The sequence below is a fragment of the Zonotrichia albicollis genome, chromosome 2 (genome assembly GCF_047830755.1).
Source record: "Zonotrichia albicollis isolate bZonAlb1 chromosome 2, bZonAlb1.hap1, whole genome shotgun sequence".
In the NCBI taxonomy this organism is placed as follows: Eukaryota; Metazoa; Chordata; class Aves; order Passeriformes; family Passerellidae; genus Zonotrichia; species Zonotrichia albicollis.
In genome coordinates, this window is record NC_133820.1 from 41127472 (window position 1) to 41147756 (window position 20285).

At 44.2% G+C, this 20285-nt stretch overlaps 1 protein-coding gene across 1 annotated transcript in view; it reads left to right on the plus strand.

The window, feature by feature from the left end:
- The first annotated feature begins 1715 nt into the window (after positions 1–1715).
- Positions 1716–20285, plus strand: part of EPHA1 (EPH receptor A1) — a 34275-nt gene continuing 15705 nt past the window's right edge. The window contains exons 1-4 of the mRNA XM_005494977.4: positions 1716–2131; positions 5231–5298; positions 16946–17221; positions 18881–19271. Of these exons, the coding sequence (XP_005495034.2) occupies positions 2065–2131; positions 5231–5298; positions 16946–17221; positions 18881–19271 (802 nt within the window). The 5' untranslated portion in view covers positions 1716–2064. The remainder of the gene's footprint in view (positions 2132–5230; positions 5299–16945; positions 17222–18880; positions 19272–20285) is intronic.

The window sequence follows — 20285 nt, forward strand, 5'->3', positions numbered from 1 at the left end:
CTATGAGGGGGAGAAAAAGAAAGGATTTTTTTTTTAGGCCACGTTCTCCAGTAAGTCCTAGTAAATTGCTTCCTGCCCACTCCTTAGATCAAATATTCTGAGTATCTGCCCACCAATGAAATGGAGATAGAGCCTCCCAAGGATCTTCACTCCAGAACTTGCTACTTCTGGGATTTTACAGACACAAACTCTGTTAGCCCTGACGAGACCAATGTCAGCCCTCAACACTGATTTTTTTTTTTTTTTCCTGAGGAAGGACATGAGCTCTTGGCCTGCCCTAGAGCCTTATCCTCCAGTTGCAAATGGTTCTTCCCCATTTCATGTCTATTTAGGCCTTGCCTATGTCATCCCATCACAGAGAAGTTAGCTGTGGATCTGTCTGCCCCACTGCTACATCACAGACTGAAGAAGGCACAGAACTGTCCAAATGCAGCCCTAAATGGACATATTCTCCCACCACAAACTCAAGTATGGGTTGCAGACCAAAAAATCTTACATGACTCCTGAAATGGGAGTCTTTCAATTGTGGGGGAAACACAGGCATAAAAGGCATAAAAGTTTGGGACTTAGCGCTGTGGACTGATGAAGAGAACTTTAGACAGGATTAAACTGTAACAAATTTAAGGTACAACCACTCTGAATGCCATTTACATTTGAATTATTTGCAGCTATATTTTACTTCATGTGCTACGTAAAATTTAAAGCTTAGTATTGTAACCATTTGTTCTGAAATTTCTCTTGCCTATGTTCAGACATCTTAGGATAGATCTTGCTTTCTCAAGATATATGAGAACCACAGGATTCACTGGAAGATTGGATGCAAGGGCCCTCAGAGAGTCCTCAGTCCCAAATGCTGCCCAGAGCAGGGCTGACTCCAGAGGTGATTATGTTGTTCATAGTTGTCTCCTGGCAAATCTGGAACATATCCAAGAGTGGAGATCCCCCAGCCTCTCTAAGCAACCTGACAAGGTCCTTTCTTTAGCCTTCCTTGGGGAGGAGGAGGAAGAGAGCACGAGGAATGCAGCCGTACAGCAAATGTGAGTGCAATAATACCATCTGTTTTTTACAGGGAGGGGCGTAATAGCTGTGTATGGGTGGGAGTTACATCCTTGATGAATGCCAGAAGAGACAGAACAAAGGCAAGTTCTTTCATATTTATGTCCCTCAGGAAGAAAACGAAAAGTCCCATGAGGTCTTCTTACACAGAGAAAGAATACTTCTAGTTTGCTTCCTCTCCCATGATTTCTTTTTTGCTGAAAAGCAGGCACTGTCCATCAATGCAAAGGAGCATACTAAATGAAAAACAGTAATTCTGCCAGACAAAGTGGTATCGCTGTAGCTCTGTGACATACTTGGGAATGAAACAGGCTGCTGTCCCCGTGTACAGATGGATTTCCTGAACATATTCAGTGAGGACGGCTGAGTGGTTTCAGCCCCATTATCATAGATCACAGAATGGCTTGGCTGAGATCTGGAAGATCATCCATTTCCAACTGCCCTGCCATGGGCGTTGGAACGAGACCTTCCACTAGACCAGATTGCTCCAAAGTCCCATCCAACCTGGCCTTGAACACTTCCAGGGATGGAATAGCAACAACCTCCCTGGGCAACCTGTTCCAGTACTCCACCATCCTGAAGAATTTCTTCCTAAAATTTCACTTTAAAGCCATTGCCGGGGCCGGCGGGACTGGGAAGGATGGCGAGGGCCGCCCAGGAGGTGGCAATCGGGAGCCTCTTACGGGAGTGGAGCAAAGGTGGAGGGAGGCTCCCAGGAAAGAGGTGGCTGCCTTTAAGGTGGGTTTATTTGCCTGCCAGATGGGAAGTCTGTGACCAGCCCCTTAGAACAGGTAAAGGCAGTAAGGCTTCTCCACCCACTCGCCTTGATCTTTCATCACCACCGTGGGCCAGGCGGGCGCTTGTGCAACGTGCGCGCCGCGCTCGGAGGCTGCGGGAGAGGCCCATGCGCTGCCCGCAGCTGCCCGGGCACGGAGGCCGGAGCCGGCGGGGGCTGCGAGCCGGGCCCCCTCCCCGGCCAGCCTGGGGCTGAGCACCTGCAGCGGCGGCATGGAGCCCTCCCTCGGGCTCCTTCTCCTCTGGGCTCTCCTTCCTCCCGAGGCGCACGGCAAGGAAGGTAAGCGTGGGACCCGTCGCCGGTCCCTCTGCCTGCAGGGCTGGGCTGGGGCGCGCAGCGACAGCGACCGCGCTAAGGGGCAGGGAACGGGACCTGGCCCACGCGTCTGGGGCTCCGGGGACACCTCCGAGGGACCGGGGGGCCAGGGAAGGGCAGCCGGGCGTGGGGACCACGGCCTGGCAAATGCCATCCTAATCTCGGTGGCTCAGTGAACGAGCCCAGGTATGTTCTCGTCCTCTTTCACCTCCTCCTAGTTGAAACACAAATGTCTCGGCATATCCAGTGATCCAAGAGAATTCTGCCCCTGTTCCCCTCAAACAAGGGCCTTGCAGATAACAAGTTTAAACACAAAGTTTCTCCCCTCCTCTGGCAACACCCCCGCAGTTTCCTCAGGAAGCCCTCCTAGGAGTTAACCCTTATGAGCAAGAGGACAGTAATTTTATCAGAGTCTTTTATCTACCCTACTGCTGAAAGACAGAGCTGGGCTTTAAAATTTCCTCTTCCACCTCTTAAGGCTTCCATGTTTCCCCTCCCTGTACCACTTACTCCCTTTTATTAAATGTAGTGATTTTTTTTTCCTTCCATCTTGGTAGTTGCACAGTGGTTATGAAACGTGGAAGAATGGTAACTTTTAATAGAGAGGTGAGGGAGGTGTAAATCTCGGCTCTGTTTCCTACCTCCTCCTGCAGTCAATTCCTGCTAGGAACTTCTGTTTTGTACAGCAAGAGGTGTTGGGGCTTTTCCATCCCAAGGACAGTCCTCCTTCGCTTCTCAAGGCTCTGGATTGAGGGGACTTTGTCATAACTGGCAGTTCAGCCATGGGCTCGGCTCTGATTCTGCGAGTGCTCAGGGATCTTTTAAAGGGTCCTTGACAAGCACGTTTCCACTAAGGATCCAGCTACGGGATGGATGCAGCTGGCAGACGCCGTGGAGAGAGCCAGCCTGGGTGAGAGGCATCACCGGGTGGCACCGCGCAGGCTTCGGCTTCCAGAAGCGTGTGACCAGTAGTTGGCAGTAACAGTCAGGGACCTGTCTGCCCGCTTCTCCCCTATCTCAGCCATCTCATTTGGGCATGTCTGTGATCCACTCTTCCTTAACTTGTCTGTCAGGGAAACAGCTCATTTTCCAGGCGTCCTCTCTTATCTAAAGCCTTTCTTCTTTTTGGGGACATCTCCTCCTCCCCTGTGGCTGGACAGCCACGTGAGGCTCCTAGCAGCAAAGCTGTGGACCAGAGAGTTAGTAGTCCCCGAGGACTTAATTCTTCTGCTTCTGTAGTCCTACCAACTCAATCATCCTTTCCCTGGAGAATCCCTGTTGTGGGATTCACTTTGAGAAGTACTTCTTGGCAATGGGCTTTGTCCCTCCAGTGGGCACTCAGCAGCTGAAGGAGCTGCCATTGCTGGCAGTGCAGAGCATGGCACAAGGGCTCTGCCAGGTTCCTGTCCTGGCCACTTCCAACTTCCTTTCCCCTTGCTCTGCTAGAGCTTGCCATGCAGCCTCTCTCACTTCCACATCGCTGCTTCAGTCCTGAAGAGGATGGGATGGCATAGATGTTATCTGGGTGATGGTTCTGGCAAGACAGGCTACCTCACCCTCTGAGCTTCTGGAACTAACCACAAAAGAATATTATCTCAAATAAAGAGATTGAGAGTAGAGGGGAAGTGAATGAAGAGCCTTGTCTGGACAGGGAGTCTGTGGCTAGGAAGGTCTTGCCGTATGACCATACTGTGAGCACTTGGAACTTGCAAAACCTGGATTCCTGCTTTTCCCTTCTCCCAATCCTGAAAGGGTGTTTCAGAGGTGAGAACAGCAGCGCAATCCCTCTTATCTCTCATTCTGGGCCCACAGCCTGCTTCCTCATTCCACGGGACTCTTGCTGATCTGCACTTTACACTATTACTTATAGTTGGCAGGGAGTATTTGTAAAACAGTCAGATGAGGGGGAGGAAACCTGGTTATTTAAATGCCATTTAAAAATCTCCCCACTCCTACCTCTAACCCCCAGATTCTTCTCTGAGATTGTTCAGAAACGACCCCTCTGAATACACCCACAGGAATCTAAAAGGGAATCTAAAGAATTTTTCCTGCTTCCTATGTTCCCAAGCTGGGACTTCGATAGATGCACAGAAACCAGTAGTCTGTTCTGGCAGCACCGGCAGACCAAAAGCAGGCACGAAGCTGCACATCCCACAGTGTGTCTTATGTCAACTCCTCTGCTTTCTCAATGTTTGCCTACAAAGTGACACATTTTTAAACGTGTCTTCAGATCAAGACTTTAGGCCAAACTGTGATCGCGTTTTCAGATTCCTTTGAGGGCTAAAAATGAACATACCAATGATTTTCTCCTTTGTCACACGACTCCAGGAGCGAGGCTTAAAGCAGCCGTGCAATTCCGCAGGAGATGGCCATGCTATGGCCGCAGCCACTACTCTCTCTTGATGTCCCGGCCAAAAAAGTTGGAAGGTTGGGAGAGGGTTAAACGATTTCTAGGCCATCGTCAGCTGGTGGACAGTCTGAGTTAGAAGTAGGGAGCTCATCAATTTGCACAAGTGGTGCATCTCCGGGCTTTTGGGTACCGTGACAATGGAAAGTCCCTTCTACAACTTCACACTGCCTCTGTACTTTCCCACTGTGTTTCAAGTACTGAATAGTCCCTCCAGGCGACACTGATTGATCTTTTGTGTTGGTAATTTATTTGATTGCCTTCCTCTTCAGCCGTTTAATTTGCTGCCTTCCTATTTCAAGGAAAGATATGTGTTCAGCTGCTAATGCCGGGTGCCCATTTGAATAGGCTTCAGCCTCCTTCTTCCTTTTTGGGACCGTTTTAGGAAGTGATAAAATTTGTCAGGGTTGAGGTTTTTGGATGTGTATAGGAGGGGGCCTCATATATTAGGAAAAATTTTTAACTCCTGACTGACTGCCCGGTCCTGTATATTTCCCTCCCTCCTCTAGTCATGCTTTTCGAACGTTTCAAAGGATGGGGAGGTTGAGAGAGGAAATGCAGGCTTTACCTTCTTTAACAAAACAAGGATGAAACCATTCCGTGGGCTATATGAGTTGGGACACCGATTTATCTTTTCCCTCTCTTCTGGTTTTCAGTGGATCTCCTTGACACAAGCACTGCACAGGGTGAACTGGGCTGGCTTCCCGACCCTCCGGAAGTAGGGGTGAGTACCCACATTCAAGGAAGGGGAGCCACTGGCAGTACTAAATGATGGGAAAATGTAATCCATGTTGAAATTTCAACCTCCCTCTGGAAACTGAGCTTCTGAGGCCCATCCCCTCCTGGACATTTCAGGCTTTATAAGTCTCTCTCCCTTCACCTGTGAAGCCTCACCCCTAGCCAGCTTTTTAAGGACTGATGCCTATTGACTTCCAGTATGATTAAATATAACCTTGAAATATACTGTTTTCATGAAGTAATAAACCAATGAAGAAAAATGAAAAAAAATCAAATCACCCCCCAGATTTTCATTCTGTCATGCTGCATATAAATCCAATGTCTCTTTTTTCCCCAGGAAAATAGGAAGAACAAAAGTATTTCTGTCTCAGTCTCTCAAGAAATTAGAAACACATTATAGGTTTTTTAATTCAGCAGCTGACTGAAGAAATAACTGCTAACTCATAGAGCAGCAATCTGCCTGCGTGGGTGGGCTGCAAGACTTCACACCAAGCTGTGGTGTTTGGTCCACATAGCTGACAATGAGAGAGGAATTTCCCTTTGTTTTGTGACTGTAAAATTGAGTTGATGAAAGTGCTTCAAAACGTACTCCTGAAACCACTGCAACAATGGTGTACCCCAAAAGAGAGCTGAACTCTCAGCTGTTTTTGTGCAAGTGCAGCTATTTTGTATGAAGCATAGTTGGCAGTCCCTCTGGTGTCACAACCTACATCAGTGAACGTGTTCCCTCTGTAGCAGCGGTGCTGTGGGAGTGGTGTAGGAAGGCACAAAGAAAAGGGAATTTAGGGACTATGCTGTGGTAGTTAGCACGTATGTTAATACACAGTTTCAGTTCCTCATCCGTGCTCTAGTGTTTGTAGCAAGTCCCAAGCTTTCCAATAGAGAGCCTTCACCCTTCCTGCTCTAAAGCAGACCTGGTGGAGTAGAGCCTGTTCCTAACTAATTTCCTCTTGACTTTCCTCTGCAATGTGCTGTGGCTGGTTTAAATCCACCCCAGTCTCCTCCTCCTTCCCAGCAGCATTGCTGGGTGAAGTAGAGGCAGACAGTGAGGTTCTCCTGTACTGGCATAGCTGCATTTCTTTCATTAGTAAAGCTGTTTTGGTTATTATTAGTAGTATTATTATACCCTGCTCAAAACAGGTGCCCTAGTGAGACATACATGTAGATCATGTTTTGCTCATTGTTCCCTTTGTTGTCTCATCAACTCTCTGTGTGGTAATTTTACCCCAATTCTAGGCTCCAGGCATGCTCAGGATGAAGTTTGCTTCTTGAACAGATTGAACAAAACAACTGGAAATTGTGTTCTGAAACCAAAATCTGATAGAAAATAAATCCTTTATTACAGAACATCTGAGTGCTGCACAGGAAGTTCAGAGTTGGCAAATCCTTCTGCTTGTGCTACATTTGCTTTTTACAATATGTATATTCACAATGTAATTGTAACTGAGAATTGTTGGAAATTAAGGGGAACATGGCCTGAGAGAAATCAAAACTAACAGATCAGGATATGGATGACTGATAAAACAACAGAGAATGAAGAATTGATCCATTGACTTCTCATGAGCAAGTCTTTTGAGGAGATTTGTCTAATTACATAATTTCCCAATAACTGTTAGGTGGAAGTCCAACAAATTGCCACAAGCAAAAAGGGAACAATGGCTGATTCTCTTGTAGTGAGAGCTTTGAACAGGTGTTTCTGAAACCATTCCTTCAAAATGAAGAATTAAGTATGTTCAAAAAAGAACGGAAATGAATTCAGAACATTTTTTGACAAAAAAGGGCCAAGATTAGTACTGAATAATCTGACTAGGTTGATTAGTAACAGGCTGGAAACGTCTGAGCTGTGTTGCACACAGAGCTGAAGGGTGTACTTCATGTAACACTGCTACTTGTAGCTAACCTCAGATGCCGGAGATCTCCCATCAGTGAGCTGGATTTGTGTCAATATACTTATCGCAGAGAGGAGGAATTTGCTGTGGGGAATTTTCGTGCTTTATATGGACAAGGTCCCCGAGGCATAGCCCAGAAGAGGCTGGCTAAGTCTGTGGAGGCAGAACTACACCTTTGTTTTCTCCTCACTTGAAGCCAATGACAGAGGATGAAGTGGCTTGCCAGGTGTGGTTGTTCCATGGTCAGACCACGGCTGTATCCAAGGCAGACAATGCTCCCATTAACACATGGGCTCAGCCTGAGAACGCCGCTCAGTTTTGGGCTGCGCTTCCGTAGTTCAGAACTTCTGCACCACATTAGCCGGCATCTTGCCTAAGCTTAAGAGTAGTCTTTGAGTGAGGGTCTCTGTACTTTAAGTAAAGTGTCTGTAGAGTTTTGTTTGATAAAAGGTTTGTGCTAGCTTGCTTTGTAGTAGTTATTTAGAAAGGGTTTCATTACTTTAGGCTACTATTGGAAACGAGGCTTTTAAAGAGGCACACAGTAGCTCCTACAACCCCCTTTTATCTGCCTTACCACCCACCACTCCCCTCCTCTGACATATTCCTTGATAATTCGTTTTTGGCTTTGAAGTTCTGCCACAGCAACACCAGGTGGGCATAGAGAGGTGTGTTACAGTACTAGTGGAAGATTTCCACCTTTTAACATACATTAGAGAGCCAATGATGGCCACTTTGAAGGTGTCAGAAGTACAGAAATTGCTTGCTCTCACATTTCTTAAAGACTCCTCATGCTGCACAAACAGCCTAGCTACCTGAACTGGTTTCAGATACCACTGAAACTTCAAAAAGGACCTCTCAAATCCAATCATGAACAAATTCACTTATCAGGCATAGTGGCACTGCTTCTTGGCAGTTTGCAAAACGACATTATAAAAAGTTATTAATCACTAATTTGCTTTCAAAGATAATTGCATCAGCTGTGAACAGATTGTGATAAGGAATTATGCTTTCCTCTTGCATTTTGCTGTTAATGGACAAGGCCCTAAGTCACCCCAGCCTGGCTTTGAAGTCAGCCTGGTTCTGAGCTGGGGATTGGGGTAGAGAACCAAAGGTCCTTTCCCACCTAAATCTTAGCGTTTGTGTTATAATTTAGAATTGTTTGTTCATTGGAATTCTGAGTTTGAATTTTTAGTGAGGCACAAAAGGTGCTCATGATTTTATGTTTTGATTATTTTTCATGATTTTATGTACTATCTATTCCTATAGATTTTCTGTATCAGTTCATATGCACCTACAATACAACATGCTGAGTGATCCAATATTTGTCTTTAATGCTGTGATTATCTCACTCCCAGCTTGTGGGCCTATCTTGAAATTTTCCTTTTATCCACAATTTCCAATTTTTGTGTATGTGAAGAGTATTTGCATAATCCAGTCATGCTCCCATGAGTATGTGTGACTACTTAAGTTCCAAGCCATTTGTACTAGAGAATGCTGCACACTGGGCTTCTCAATATGACTTTATATACTGTTGAATGAATTGTAAATTAAACACACTTCATTTTTTTAGCTACTACATTTTCTTGGGATATGTGCTTTCACCAGTCTTTACTTGTAAAAGGGTCCTTTTTCATGGTGACTTCATTTTTAACTTGGATGTATGTTATTTCAGGAATCACATGAACTCCACTGCTGCCAAATTGTGCCATATTTATGACATATTAAAATGTTTGGCAAGGCTCAGTTCTCAGCTGGTAGCTGCTTTGTGGAGCCTATTTTTCCCAACTTATATTCCTGCTTGGATCATAGCATTATTAAACCTTCCCAATGACTTTCTTAGTCTCCTTTCCAGGCTGCTATTGTTCTCAGCCTTTTATTCACAGTGAGGAGGAGGAGGAGGACATAATTATTTTCCTGCCTATTCCATACTTTTGCTTGCTTCCACACATACTTCAAAGCATTGCTATCAGTTTCAAGCTTTCTGCCAGTTTCCCAGTGTGCATGGCTCTTGATCTGCTCAGCTTTCCCAAAGTCTACTTTCAAACAAGATTAAGGATAGTAACACCAGTGGCCTAACTGGCATTAGTATACCAAAGGCTATCAATGAATAGCCACTAACTACAACTATTGGGGCTCCAAAACCACTTGAAAACTTTGGAAATTACTTTGGTGATTCTTGTTCAGGAAAAAGAGTTCTGAGTTCTGCACCTCATGTTCCATGGAAAGTCTAATTATGACCACAGCAACTGCCAAAGCTATGTGAATACAATTTGATTAAGCCAAAAAAAAATCAGGTGTGGGTTTTTTTTTTTTTTTTTTTTTTTTTTTTTTTTTTAAATGCTGTTGTTGTCCTATTAAAGTCCAGGTATAGTTCAAATTCTACACTGATAAATTTTTAGGCAATAGACTAGATCAAGTACCTGTGACGTGTCAGCAACTTCTATATCACTGACCACCCCACAACATTTGCATGCCTTCAGGTTCTAGCAAGGTGAGGTTGTGTTCCACCAGACTCAGCGGTCCCAGATTTCAGTATCAGCTGATGGCTGCCTTCTGTTCCACCACTTCTTGGTCAGACAGATAGTCCTGGTCACGAAGGAAATGGTGCTATGGGGCACACAGCCTTCAACCTGCATGCAATTCCAGCACAGCACTCCTATCTCGTTAAACCTGGGCAGTTCACTGAGTCAGACTCAATGATCACTTAGTCAGACTTGATGATCTCTTACTCAGATAGTCTTACTTGGAAGAGTCTCAGCCAGTCAGCTTTTTGTAGCATCCAAAGGTGGTGTGAAAAACAGCCATCAGAAAAGCTGTTCTGTGCACGTCTTCCCACAACTGTTGTTCATGCATGTCCTTTAGGAGCTAACTCAGAGGAGTGCTATCACCTCTGAAGCTGGAGTAGAGTAGCAGTGCACACCTCACTGCTCTCAGTTAAGTATCAGGCACAGGGGATTAGCTCCCCTGAGTGAACAGGATCAGTATAGAAATAAGGGAAATATGCTTAGTAAAGTCAATAACTACCTGGAAATGGGAACAGCTCTGGCTTCAGGGTTGTATCCTGACATGACCTGCTGCTGTTGATCTGTGGACTGGTGGAGAGATATTTGTTAATGATATCCTGTAAATTGAAAATTAATTATTTTGTGTCAATTTGGGAGAGGAGGAAAAAATTGTTATGCATATCCAGATATGCTTTACTCAGAAGTGTGAGAAGAGGGAATACAAACCAGTGAGATGAGAACGAGTGAAGTGTAAATTAATAGCTGTAGGGAAGGCCAGATTGCATGAGCCACCAACTAGGCAGCCTAGGAAGGAGTCACTGCCAGAGACCCAAGTAACAGTCTTGGCCAGTGCACTCAGTGTTGTGACCTGAAGGGCAGAAAAGAGTACATTGTGAGCTGAAGATGCTGTACAGCCATGACATTCATCACCACGGCTGCTCGGGCACTGGGGTGGTGACAGCCCCATTGCCTGGCAGCTTCAGAAAGCTGCTTCACTCTTTTATAGCTGTTGAATGAGTGGACAAGGTTCACTGAACTTCCTCATGTCAACACAAAAGCAGCACAAGTCAGCTGGAGCTTGGAGATTAACCTGCCTATTGCATGGTCCTCCAAAAAGACTAACAGGCTATTTAAAATAATAATATTATTAAAACCCAACCAACCAAACAAACAGAAAACCCAAACAAAACAACTTCTATTATAATACTAACTAAAATACTGGTGAGTTTGCAGGCAAGCAATTAGAAAGAAAAGGCTTTACATATTTTGTTGCCTATTGTGTCCTCGAAGGATGAACCTATGCTTTGAACTGTGATTCTCACTATCTCAGAGGCAGATCTGCAGAAAAATATTCCCATGATTTATTTCTCAAAAGGCTATTTCCATTGTTTCCAAGGCCTAGTTTCTGACTTCTCTTTGTTTGACCTGAATATTGCCAGCTCCTCACATGACTTTCAGGCTGCCATCTCCTGCAGCTTCTTTTCTCCAGGCAGGTTTGATCATCATCATCAAGGCATAATTACCCCATCCCTGTGTGGGATTCCACCTGATCCATCTTTAAAGGAACTTATACAAACAGAGCAAGTATTGCCCATCAGACTAATTTCCAGGTTCTCTGCAAACACTAGAAGTACACTTGACACACCATACAAAACCACAGCTCACAATATAAAGCCTTTTACCTTGAAAAAATGAAAAAAAAATCTCTTACATTTACAATAGATCCTATGCAATGTAATGCAAAAACAACATAAGAGCTAACATTTGCTTTATTGGTAATGTGGCTTTAGCCATGAATTCTGACCTCTTAAGATGCACAATCTGATTTTTCACTCCTGTCCTCTTTGTAGTTATTGGTACTGTTAGTGAGTGGTAGTAGAAAGAAATATTCCAAACCAGCTAGGTGAAATGTTGGACTAGAGTATCATTATCACTCATCTAGCACCATCTGTTATGACCAGAACTGTTTTCATGCAAGACCTTAATGTGGTCAGGCAGTTCAGAGAATGAGCAGACAGCAGAACCTGGGTTTGATAAACAGGTTCTGTAATCGATGCACGGGCGCTCGGTGTCCCACATGAACACCTTATCTTCCCTTAAGAGCATGAGTACCAGTTAAATAGAAATTATATGGGTGGGATGGAGACCTGTGTGCCAGTGCCCTAAAGAATGAGTAATTACATAATGGAGTTGCTCCTCCCTGAAAATAACCAATGGATCATTGTGGGGAAAAAACATATCATCCCACCCATAAAGATACTGTAGATAAGCAAACATCTCTTCTGTGTTCAGTTGTTTCAAAGGCTCCATGATGATGTGATGAAATTAAAATTGCCTGACCATAGCCAAATGATCAAAGAAATAAGAGCAGCCTCAGCTGTTCTCAGATTTAAAGTTACAGGACTCATGAAGTGTCTAGATGTCACCACGCTTCTTTCATCATCATCATCATCTAAATTGTCTTCCACACCAGCAAAAGAACTTCAAAGAGTATTGAGAAACTTTCAGTAAAGGGTCATAGAAGCTTCAATTCTAGAATACACTACTGTGGTGATGCTATTTTTGGTTGGCTGGTCCGGCTTGCCTCCTGACAAATTTTTGTCAGATGTATTTCAACTGAAGAGAAGATCTTCATGTATTAAAACAGGTGCCAGCAAGGTGCTTCTCTTGTCACCGGCTTTGCTCTGAGGAAACTACACTATGATTGTAGCACAGCTGTAATTACCTTCAATGCTGAATCTGTTCCAGGAAGATTTTTTGGTCATGGTAGCACGCAAATGCTATACTATACAAAAGTCAAGACACTCCACAGGCAAGATTGCAGCCAGAGAAAGGGGATAAAGAATGTTCAGCGGCACATGTTTTCCTAGGCAGTTTTAGGCTTGCCACACCAGTGATGTATTGTTGCTGAAAAAGGTTGCTGTTTTGGGGCCTTGCAATTTTTCTTCAGAAAGAGATTTAATGACCTCTCAATTCTGTTGAAAATTAAATGAGATTGAGACACACTTACCATGCACGGGTACACTGTAGCTGGCTTTATTAACATAGGTGCTCTTTTCGTCTTAGTGAAATTTTCTAACCCAAAGTTAAACAAGTCATTAGATTTCAGCATATGAACTCTTAGACTTTTCCAGTAGGAATTCTTATTAACTTTTCCAGTGGAAACATGCATCTTAGTTTAGTAACTTTAAGGCTACTGGCTAGCCTTGCCTAGCTTTTGCTTCTGTAAGTCTTTTAAAAGTATGTGCCTTTCCTTGGGGGGCTGCAGACCACAGATTGGAAGTCACTGTGCTGAGGTAATGTGAAAGCAAATGAGATAGAGGTCACAGCAGGCAGGCAGGCTCTTTTTTGAAAGGAGACAGGGCAAGTCCCTGGCAAGCTGGAGATGGAGACAGTATTCTTACTGCGAGTCACAAGCTCTTATGACTCCAGTCTCAGCCCACAAGTTGCAATACTGTCACAGTCTGCTGCCTCTGCCACTGGTAGCCTACCTCTCCATTAGCAGAGATGAAATTTGTATTTGTCAATGTTAAAAGCTTGTTTCCTTCCTTTTTTTCCCTACTAAAAAAGGCTAAAACCAAAAGAGACCACTTCCTTGATGCCTGCAAAGCCTGAGACAATGGCTCCAACTGTTTCTTATACCTGATGGTAAATCCTAGGAAGAGTAACCCACAGGTACTCTTGCTGTGATGAAGGAATCACAGATTGTCCTAGATAAGATCCTTGACACAAATCTAATCTAGATAAGGCTTATTATACAGAAAAAGCAGAGTAAGTATTCCATAGGCTCCAGATCTTCAAACTGTATAATAATTTCAGAGTCAATAAAGGCAGATATTAAAAGGCACATCTTATCTTTGGATTTTTACTCACATGGGAGACCAAACCAATACTGTTTACTACAAATATCTATTGGTGCCCTTTCATGTTGTCATTGAAGTCATTCTGAATGGCCTTTATAAAGACAACGTTCTTTATATGGAATCAAACCAATACAAGGAAAGTTGCTTTCCTTCTTTGCTTTTTTCTGAACTTGCAGTGTTTTGAGGTTACTGACATATACCTTTTCTTTGAGGCTGTTTTTCACTTGACTCTAATTGCTGTGCTGGGATAATTTTGCTTTGTATTGCACCACCACACCAAGATTTTCAAGAACAAACCTCTGGAACAAGGTACCTGTGTTAGTATATGGGTTTCTGAGAAACACAGGAAACCCGTTTGCTCTCAAATTCAATGGCTATGTACTTAGACTTCTTAGGAAGCCAAGCTACTAACCTATGGCACTCTCCTGAATGCATTAGCATTTGTTTTCTTAGTGACTTTTAAAGAATTCTGAAAGATTTTAAGAGTTTGAAGACTAGTTTAAGGACAGTTTACACTCTAACTTAAAAAATAAGAGAGTTTAAAAGACATTTTAAAGAATAACATAAAGAACTCTTTAGCTTGCTTGGAGCAGGGAATTGGACTAGATGATTTTCAAGGGTCCTTTCCAGCCTAAATCTTTCTATGATTCTGAATCTCATGAGAAAGTTTTCTCTCACATCAAAAAACCACAAATTCACTCACTGCTAAAATAAGGAAGTCTGACTAACTCTGTTCTCCACTTCTAGAAGAATGTTACCTATTCTGTGGCCAACTGGAGTAATGCAACAGAGTCTGGAATGAAGTGGGTAAAAAGTTATATTATCAAAGGAGGTTGATTCAATGTCACTGGCAGACAAACTGCAGAGGCAAGTAATTAATATTGATTGAGCCAGAGTTTACCACACATGTTTATTAAGAACATTACATTAAAAGTCAGAGGCACACATTTTGATTTTGCAGCAGATTCTTTGAGGATGGGAGACAGTTGCCTGGCAACTTCTGGTCTCATCACCCTTTCATTAAATGTTGTATGTAACAGTTTTCCTCTACTACTTTGAATTTAAAAGCTTCACTGAATAATGAAAAGAAGTAAGAAGCATATTTAACAATAGTTCTGTATTGTTAGCATAAATAATATCCTCATTTTACTTCCTTTACCCATCAGCAGTAGAGTTTAGAAAAAACATGTCTGACTCCCTTGTTATTTCTTTGCACCACACTGCATATGAAACTGTGCAATTGTCAGTGCCAAGCATCTTTGCCCTGAAGAACTGAGTCTGGGAGAAGCTGGGCTGAGATGAGCTAAGAAATACAGGAGTTAGCAATTGGATTTTTTTTTCAGCAGTATAGTTTAAAGGCATTTTTGTTGTTGTTGTTGCTACAGTTGCCACCACTGAAAATAAAACTTTGGTCCTCTATCATGTAAGTTTTGAAAATGTATTTTCTTGACAGGCACCACAACAGCTCATGTCTTTCGGTGAGACATGCAAAAACCACTTTCTGGTGTCACTTGTCTGTGGTACTGCCTTAGGATAAACTGCTAATGGAAAGTAGTCTAACTCTCAGCCTCCAAATGCAATTATGCTTTCCCCAGGCAGACGCGCATTGAAAAATGCTTCTAAAAGCCAGTCCTAACTTTGGCAGTGTATGAAAGCCAGTTTGCTCTTATTCTCCTTCCTAACTTCTTTTCTTCTACTTCAGTCTATTTCAGGATGCAATGTAAATTCAGTTTGTAACATTTTCTGGAAGGTTTTCAGTTAAAGACTGCAAGAGGTCATTAAGTGATTGTCTCTTCTGCTTGATCAATTGTGATTGATCCATCAGTCTCTTTCTTTGTTTTGCTATCATAAATCTTTTGACCTCCAGTGAGTGAAATAAGAGTAAATCCTGTGTGCTGCAGGTCTATGCCAGCTGGATCAGATTAAGAGGGTGGGGTAACACTGGGGATTAATTATGTGGAGAAAAAAGGGAACAAGAAGGGACACATAGATACCATCCCCAGAACTTCTTGGGAGGAGACTGCTAGTATGCACTTAGGTAAAAGACTGAAATTATGCAGAGAGGAGCTTGTGCTATCAGCAGGACTTGCTAGTTTGGAAAAGGCTCTCCAATACTTTTCAGACTGGGACTGGGTAGGAGGTATACTCTAAGTCATGGCGTAAAAGCAGAGCCTCTTTGGCACTCTGTGGGTCCATGTCTGTATTCCACTAACAGAGTGACCTGGTCTGTGGGGAGAAAAGCTGTTGTGCTGTGAGCACAGGAGGTGGTGGTGCTGAAGAAATGTGCGAATCTCATGCTCAGCCCATGAGATTTGACAAGTCTGGAGTAACACAGAGACTGAGGCCTTGTTTAAATTGCATCTTAACCTGGGGTGTGATTTAAAACCAAGATGCTTAAACTTGTGCCAGTACTTATGTGGGCACTTGTTTCAATTTAATTTGATTAAACATTTAAAGCATAATGAGAAAGGCAGTCTTAGCATTGGAGGAAAAAGGATGTAAGTTATTTTCCCTGTGGACAAGACCTTGCTTTCCAAATTTTCAGCTCTCATATATGAATTACTCAAAAGAGAATGTTCTTTGCATTTTGTATCTGACCTGTGGTAAGGAAAGAAAGACTACAGCCACCTAAAATTTGACAAAAGCATATGTTAAAATCAGTATCAAACTTTATTAGATTCATGCAAATAGTATTAGTAAGGCCATATAACCAGCTGGGCCCGTGTCCTCCTCTCAGCCATTATTTGCCTGGGGAAGATGCAGAACCTTAATGCAATATGAAGTCAGGAAAATCAACTGAGTTTTAATAGTTAAATTAGGTTTTGCAAAATATCCCACTTAAAGAAGCGTGAACTCCAAGTTAATGAGTGCTTGCTCTAGAAGAGTCTTTCTGCAATTTACCTTTCCATTATGCCAGACCTTCTTTTCTCTTACTCCCAAATGCTGTGCATTATTTCCAGGGACAGATAATAGTCCTGGTGTGGTAGGTCCTACTGTACACCCTGGATGTAAACTGTGGCAGAGAGAAGTGGCCAACACACAGAAGTAGTGGGTCTTTTTCTCAATCTCTAAGATACGCAGTGCATGAAAGAATAAACTGGAACCAAGATAGGATGAAAGGGATGTAAAAAGTTCTATGTAAGTCAGACCCTAATTGCAGGATCCTCTTTCCTCCCTATGTACAGGGTTTAGGCAGACAAGGGGCTCTAGACCAGATGCAGCTCTTGCTGAGTGTAAGAGACTTTTTAGCTGGTGAGGCTTTGAGCGCCGAACCCTGTGTAGGAACTGATTTTTAGGCAAGATTTTGTCATATTTGAAGTGAAACTTATTTCCCTCAGCTATCTAACAATATGTGTTTTCTTCTCCCCTGGGAGCAGTGGAGTGAAGTGCAGCAGATGATAAATGGCACCCCAATCTACATGTACCAGGACTGCAGTGTGCTTTCCGAGGGTGACACCGATCATTGGCTTCGCACCAACTGGATTTACCGGGGTGAGGCAGCCTCCCGCGTTTATGTAGAGCTGAAGTTTACTGTGAGGGACTGCAAGAGCTTCAAAGGTGAAGTGGTGACCTGCAAAGAGACCTTCAATATCTATTACATGGAGTCTGAACAAGATGTTGGGATCCAGTTTCGCCGCCCACTGTTCACCAAGGTCTGTATTGCTGGGGGTGAAAACTGAGTCATATCTTTCAGCTTAAACTTGTCATATCTTTCAGCTTAAGCTAGGTGTGTCTTGCTGGCTGGGACAGGCCAGGAGAACCAGCATGTGGGGAAGGGCATGGATAGTAAGTGTTGTCCTTAGAGTAAACTTTACCCCTGGTGCCCTCTGTGATGCTCAGAGCAGTCTTTGCCACAGGAGGCATAGGAGGTTTCAAATGAGATCAGACCTGTGTTCTGCGTAACCTCTTATTTAACCAGACACTATGTAGGTAAGGATTCTAAAGGGTTGTGACAGCGTTGGGTGGTTACACCAATTTTTAGAAATAGTAAAGCAGAGACCAAAGGCATTTTTCTTGCTTTAGGAAATAAAACAAGATTAGACCAAGCAGAGAACAGAACCCAGTTCAGGTCTCAGTGGTCCTGATTATTTACTCTGATTGCCATGAGGTATAGGGTTTTGTTTCATCACTGGAGGTGATGGCTTGCTACAGTGAAGTTCTCCCAGGTGTGAAGTTATTTAGCACTGCTGTATTTTACCTGCTGTTTTCCTCAATGTTGTGCTCTCTTGTCATGGAAACATTAGAATTGCAGAATAGAGAACCTCTGGGTTTTTTTTTTTTTCAGAGGAAATTCTCTAAACCAATTCTGTTCTAATAGAAGCCAAAGACCTGAATTATTTGACTGCCCTTTCCTTTGCAGTTTAAATGGGATGTGATGGAAACAAAGAGTAGAAAAGGCTACCACAGGCAGAGCAGAACTCTGGTAACTGATTCCCCTCCCTCCCCAGTGCTCCTCTGCCTCCCCTGCAGCCTACAACATGAATTTGTGCAATACCTCCACAACTCCTAAACATGCCTTATGATCCCTGCCAAATGCAGCTGCTCTACAGAGCCTTTCATCTCCAATCCAACTACAAGGAGTGGGTGGTGTTGTACAATGGGAAGGGGCCTGCGGAGGAGAGGATCAGTTATCAGGCTCTCCCACCAAGAAGAAAGGCCACCCCACCTGCAGTCCAGCTCTTCCATGTCACAGGGTGTCACAGAGGCCTTTCCCACTTGCTCAAGCATGGAAAATACTCTCACTCACTCATTCACTCTTACCCTTTGTTTGCAGACGCAGTGGGAATGCAAAAGCATGGGAGCATTTTTCACCCAAGTACCTACAGTGCTGAAATATGTTGAGTGCTGCACAAGGAGCACCTTACAGTAGATTAACTGAACAGCAGCAACTACAGCCTAAAAACACGTGGCTGTAATTCCCTGGTTGGTTTCAAAGCACAGCTCTTGAGTGGTGTTGTGGATTTACTGCATGCAATTTGCAAACAAAGAATATTATGACAGAAAAGGGGCAGTTCCTGAAGACCTCTGAAGTCAGAGACTCCGAACACAGGGTACTGTAGAAGACCAGTGAATGACTACAAAGCAGTTGAAGGAGATGGTGGATGGAAAGTACAGAGGCAGGAAAATATGCCTACCCCATTTTTAACACATCTTTCAAGTGCAAAGAAAGCATGCAGTGCAGTGGAATTAAAGTAGTTGACTACACAGCCTCTAAAAGGCCTTAGTATAAAAAAGGCCTGAGAGGAACGGGTATCTCAGCTGCCGTGGCCTGTTCAGATGGTAAAGCTGTTGTCTTTTTCTTTTTCACATAGCTCAACACTGTGGCAGCAGATCGGAGTTTCACAAGCAGAGACATCGAGTCGGGGGCCATGCAGCTGAACACAGAAGTGTGCCCCATTGGGAAGCTCTCTCGCCGAGGCTTCTACCTGGCTTTCCAGAACTCTGGGGCTTGTGTAGCCATGGTGTCTGTCCGAGTGTATTACAAGATTTGCCCGGAGGCAGTGCGGGGCCTGGCCCGCTTCCCAGAGACACTGGCAGGGTCAGAGGGGCTGACAGAAGTGCCTGGGGTCTGCGTGGAGGACGCGGCTGAAGAAGTGGGCTCTCCCCCCAGGATGCACTGCAGCACTGACGGGGAGTGGCTGGTACCAGTGGGCCGATGCCTTTGTGCTGTGGGGTTTGAGGAAGTCGATGGGAGCTGCGTAGGTGAGTATGCAGACACTAGCTGTAGGCCATGGGAGAGGTTCCAGAGAGCTAGAGATCAGAGTATCTGTAAGCAGAAAGTGGGATCAGGAGAGTTAGTGTGGTCTACCTCTCTCTTGCCTACCCTCTGTATCATATCTTTCCTTCTCCTTGGCTTTTTCAGTTGGGATTTTTCTCCTTATGTGTCAGGTGTAAGACCTGCACACACCTCTCCACTCCCTCTTGGCCTTCATCCAGGACCTTTCAGCTCTGGAGCTAGTTTCTGCGAGTAACTGTGTGATTGACACTGACTCACTCAACAACTGGTTCTCAACCCTTGAACAGCAGCCTTGTTCTCTTAGGGCAGACGGGTCAGACACACAGAGAAGGGTATTTGTCCTGTGACTAGAAAGCTGAGAGGCAGAGGGGACAGGTTTCTCCTCTGTCCCTCGTTCTTCTTGGACTGGGATGGCTCTTCTGCCATGGGAAACCATGTAAAGCATATTGCATAATAGCGTGGTGCCTGCTCTTCTGAAGAAGCGCAATTAGCAAGCAAAAGAGTCACCAGGGTGCTGGAGTCACAGCAAGCAAAGGTTGTTGGAAAAAGAAGTGCAGGGCTCTCACTTGGCTGCAGAGGGGACAAGATTCAGCTTCTTAAGGCAACTTAGTTTGACACGTGTATTGTTTTGGGGGATATGTATTACTGCAGGGAGACAGGTTAAAGACAGCAGATCTCTGCTCTTGTTGCCAAAGCTGTGTGGCACAAGGCTAAGGCCATAGGGATCCACACAGTGCTCTCAGATTCCACAGGTGCCCCGTGTCTCTGCTTTGCTCTGCTACAGGGAGCTGGTGTCTATGAACCCCTACTGCTTGCTGCTCGTTTTGCTTGGGGATCTGGAGAAGGTTGAAGCACAAGATCCTTGCCTCCTCCAGCAATCCCCTCTCTTCGCACAGCCCAGCCAGTTTTTCCACTTAGGTGCTACAGAGCTCTCCCCGCCCTCCTGAGAGCACTCCTCTGGGAAGGGGCAGGGAAGCTGT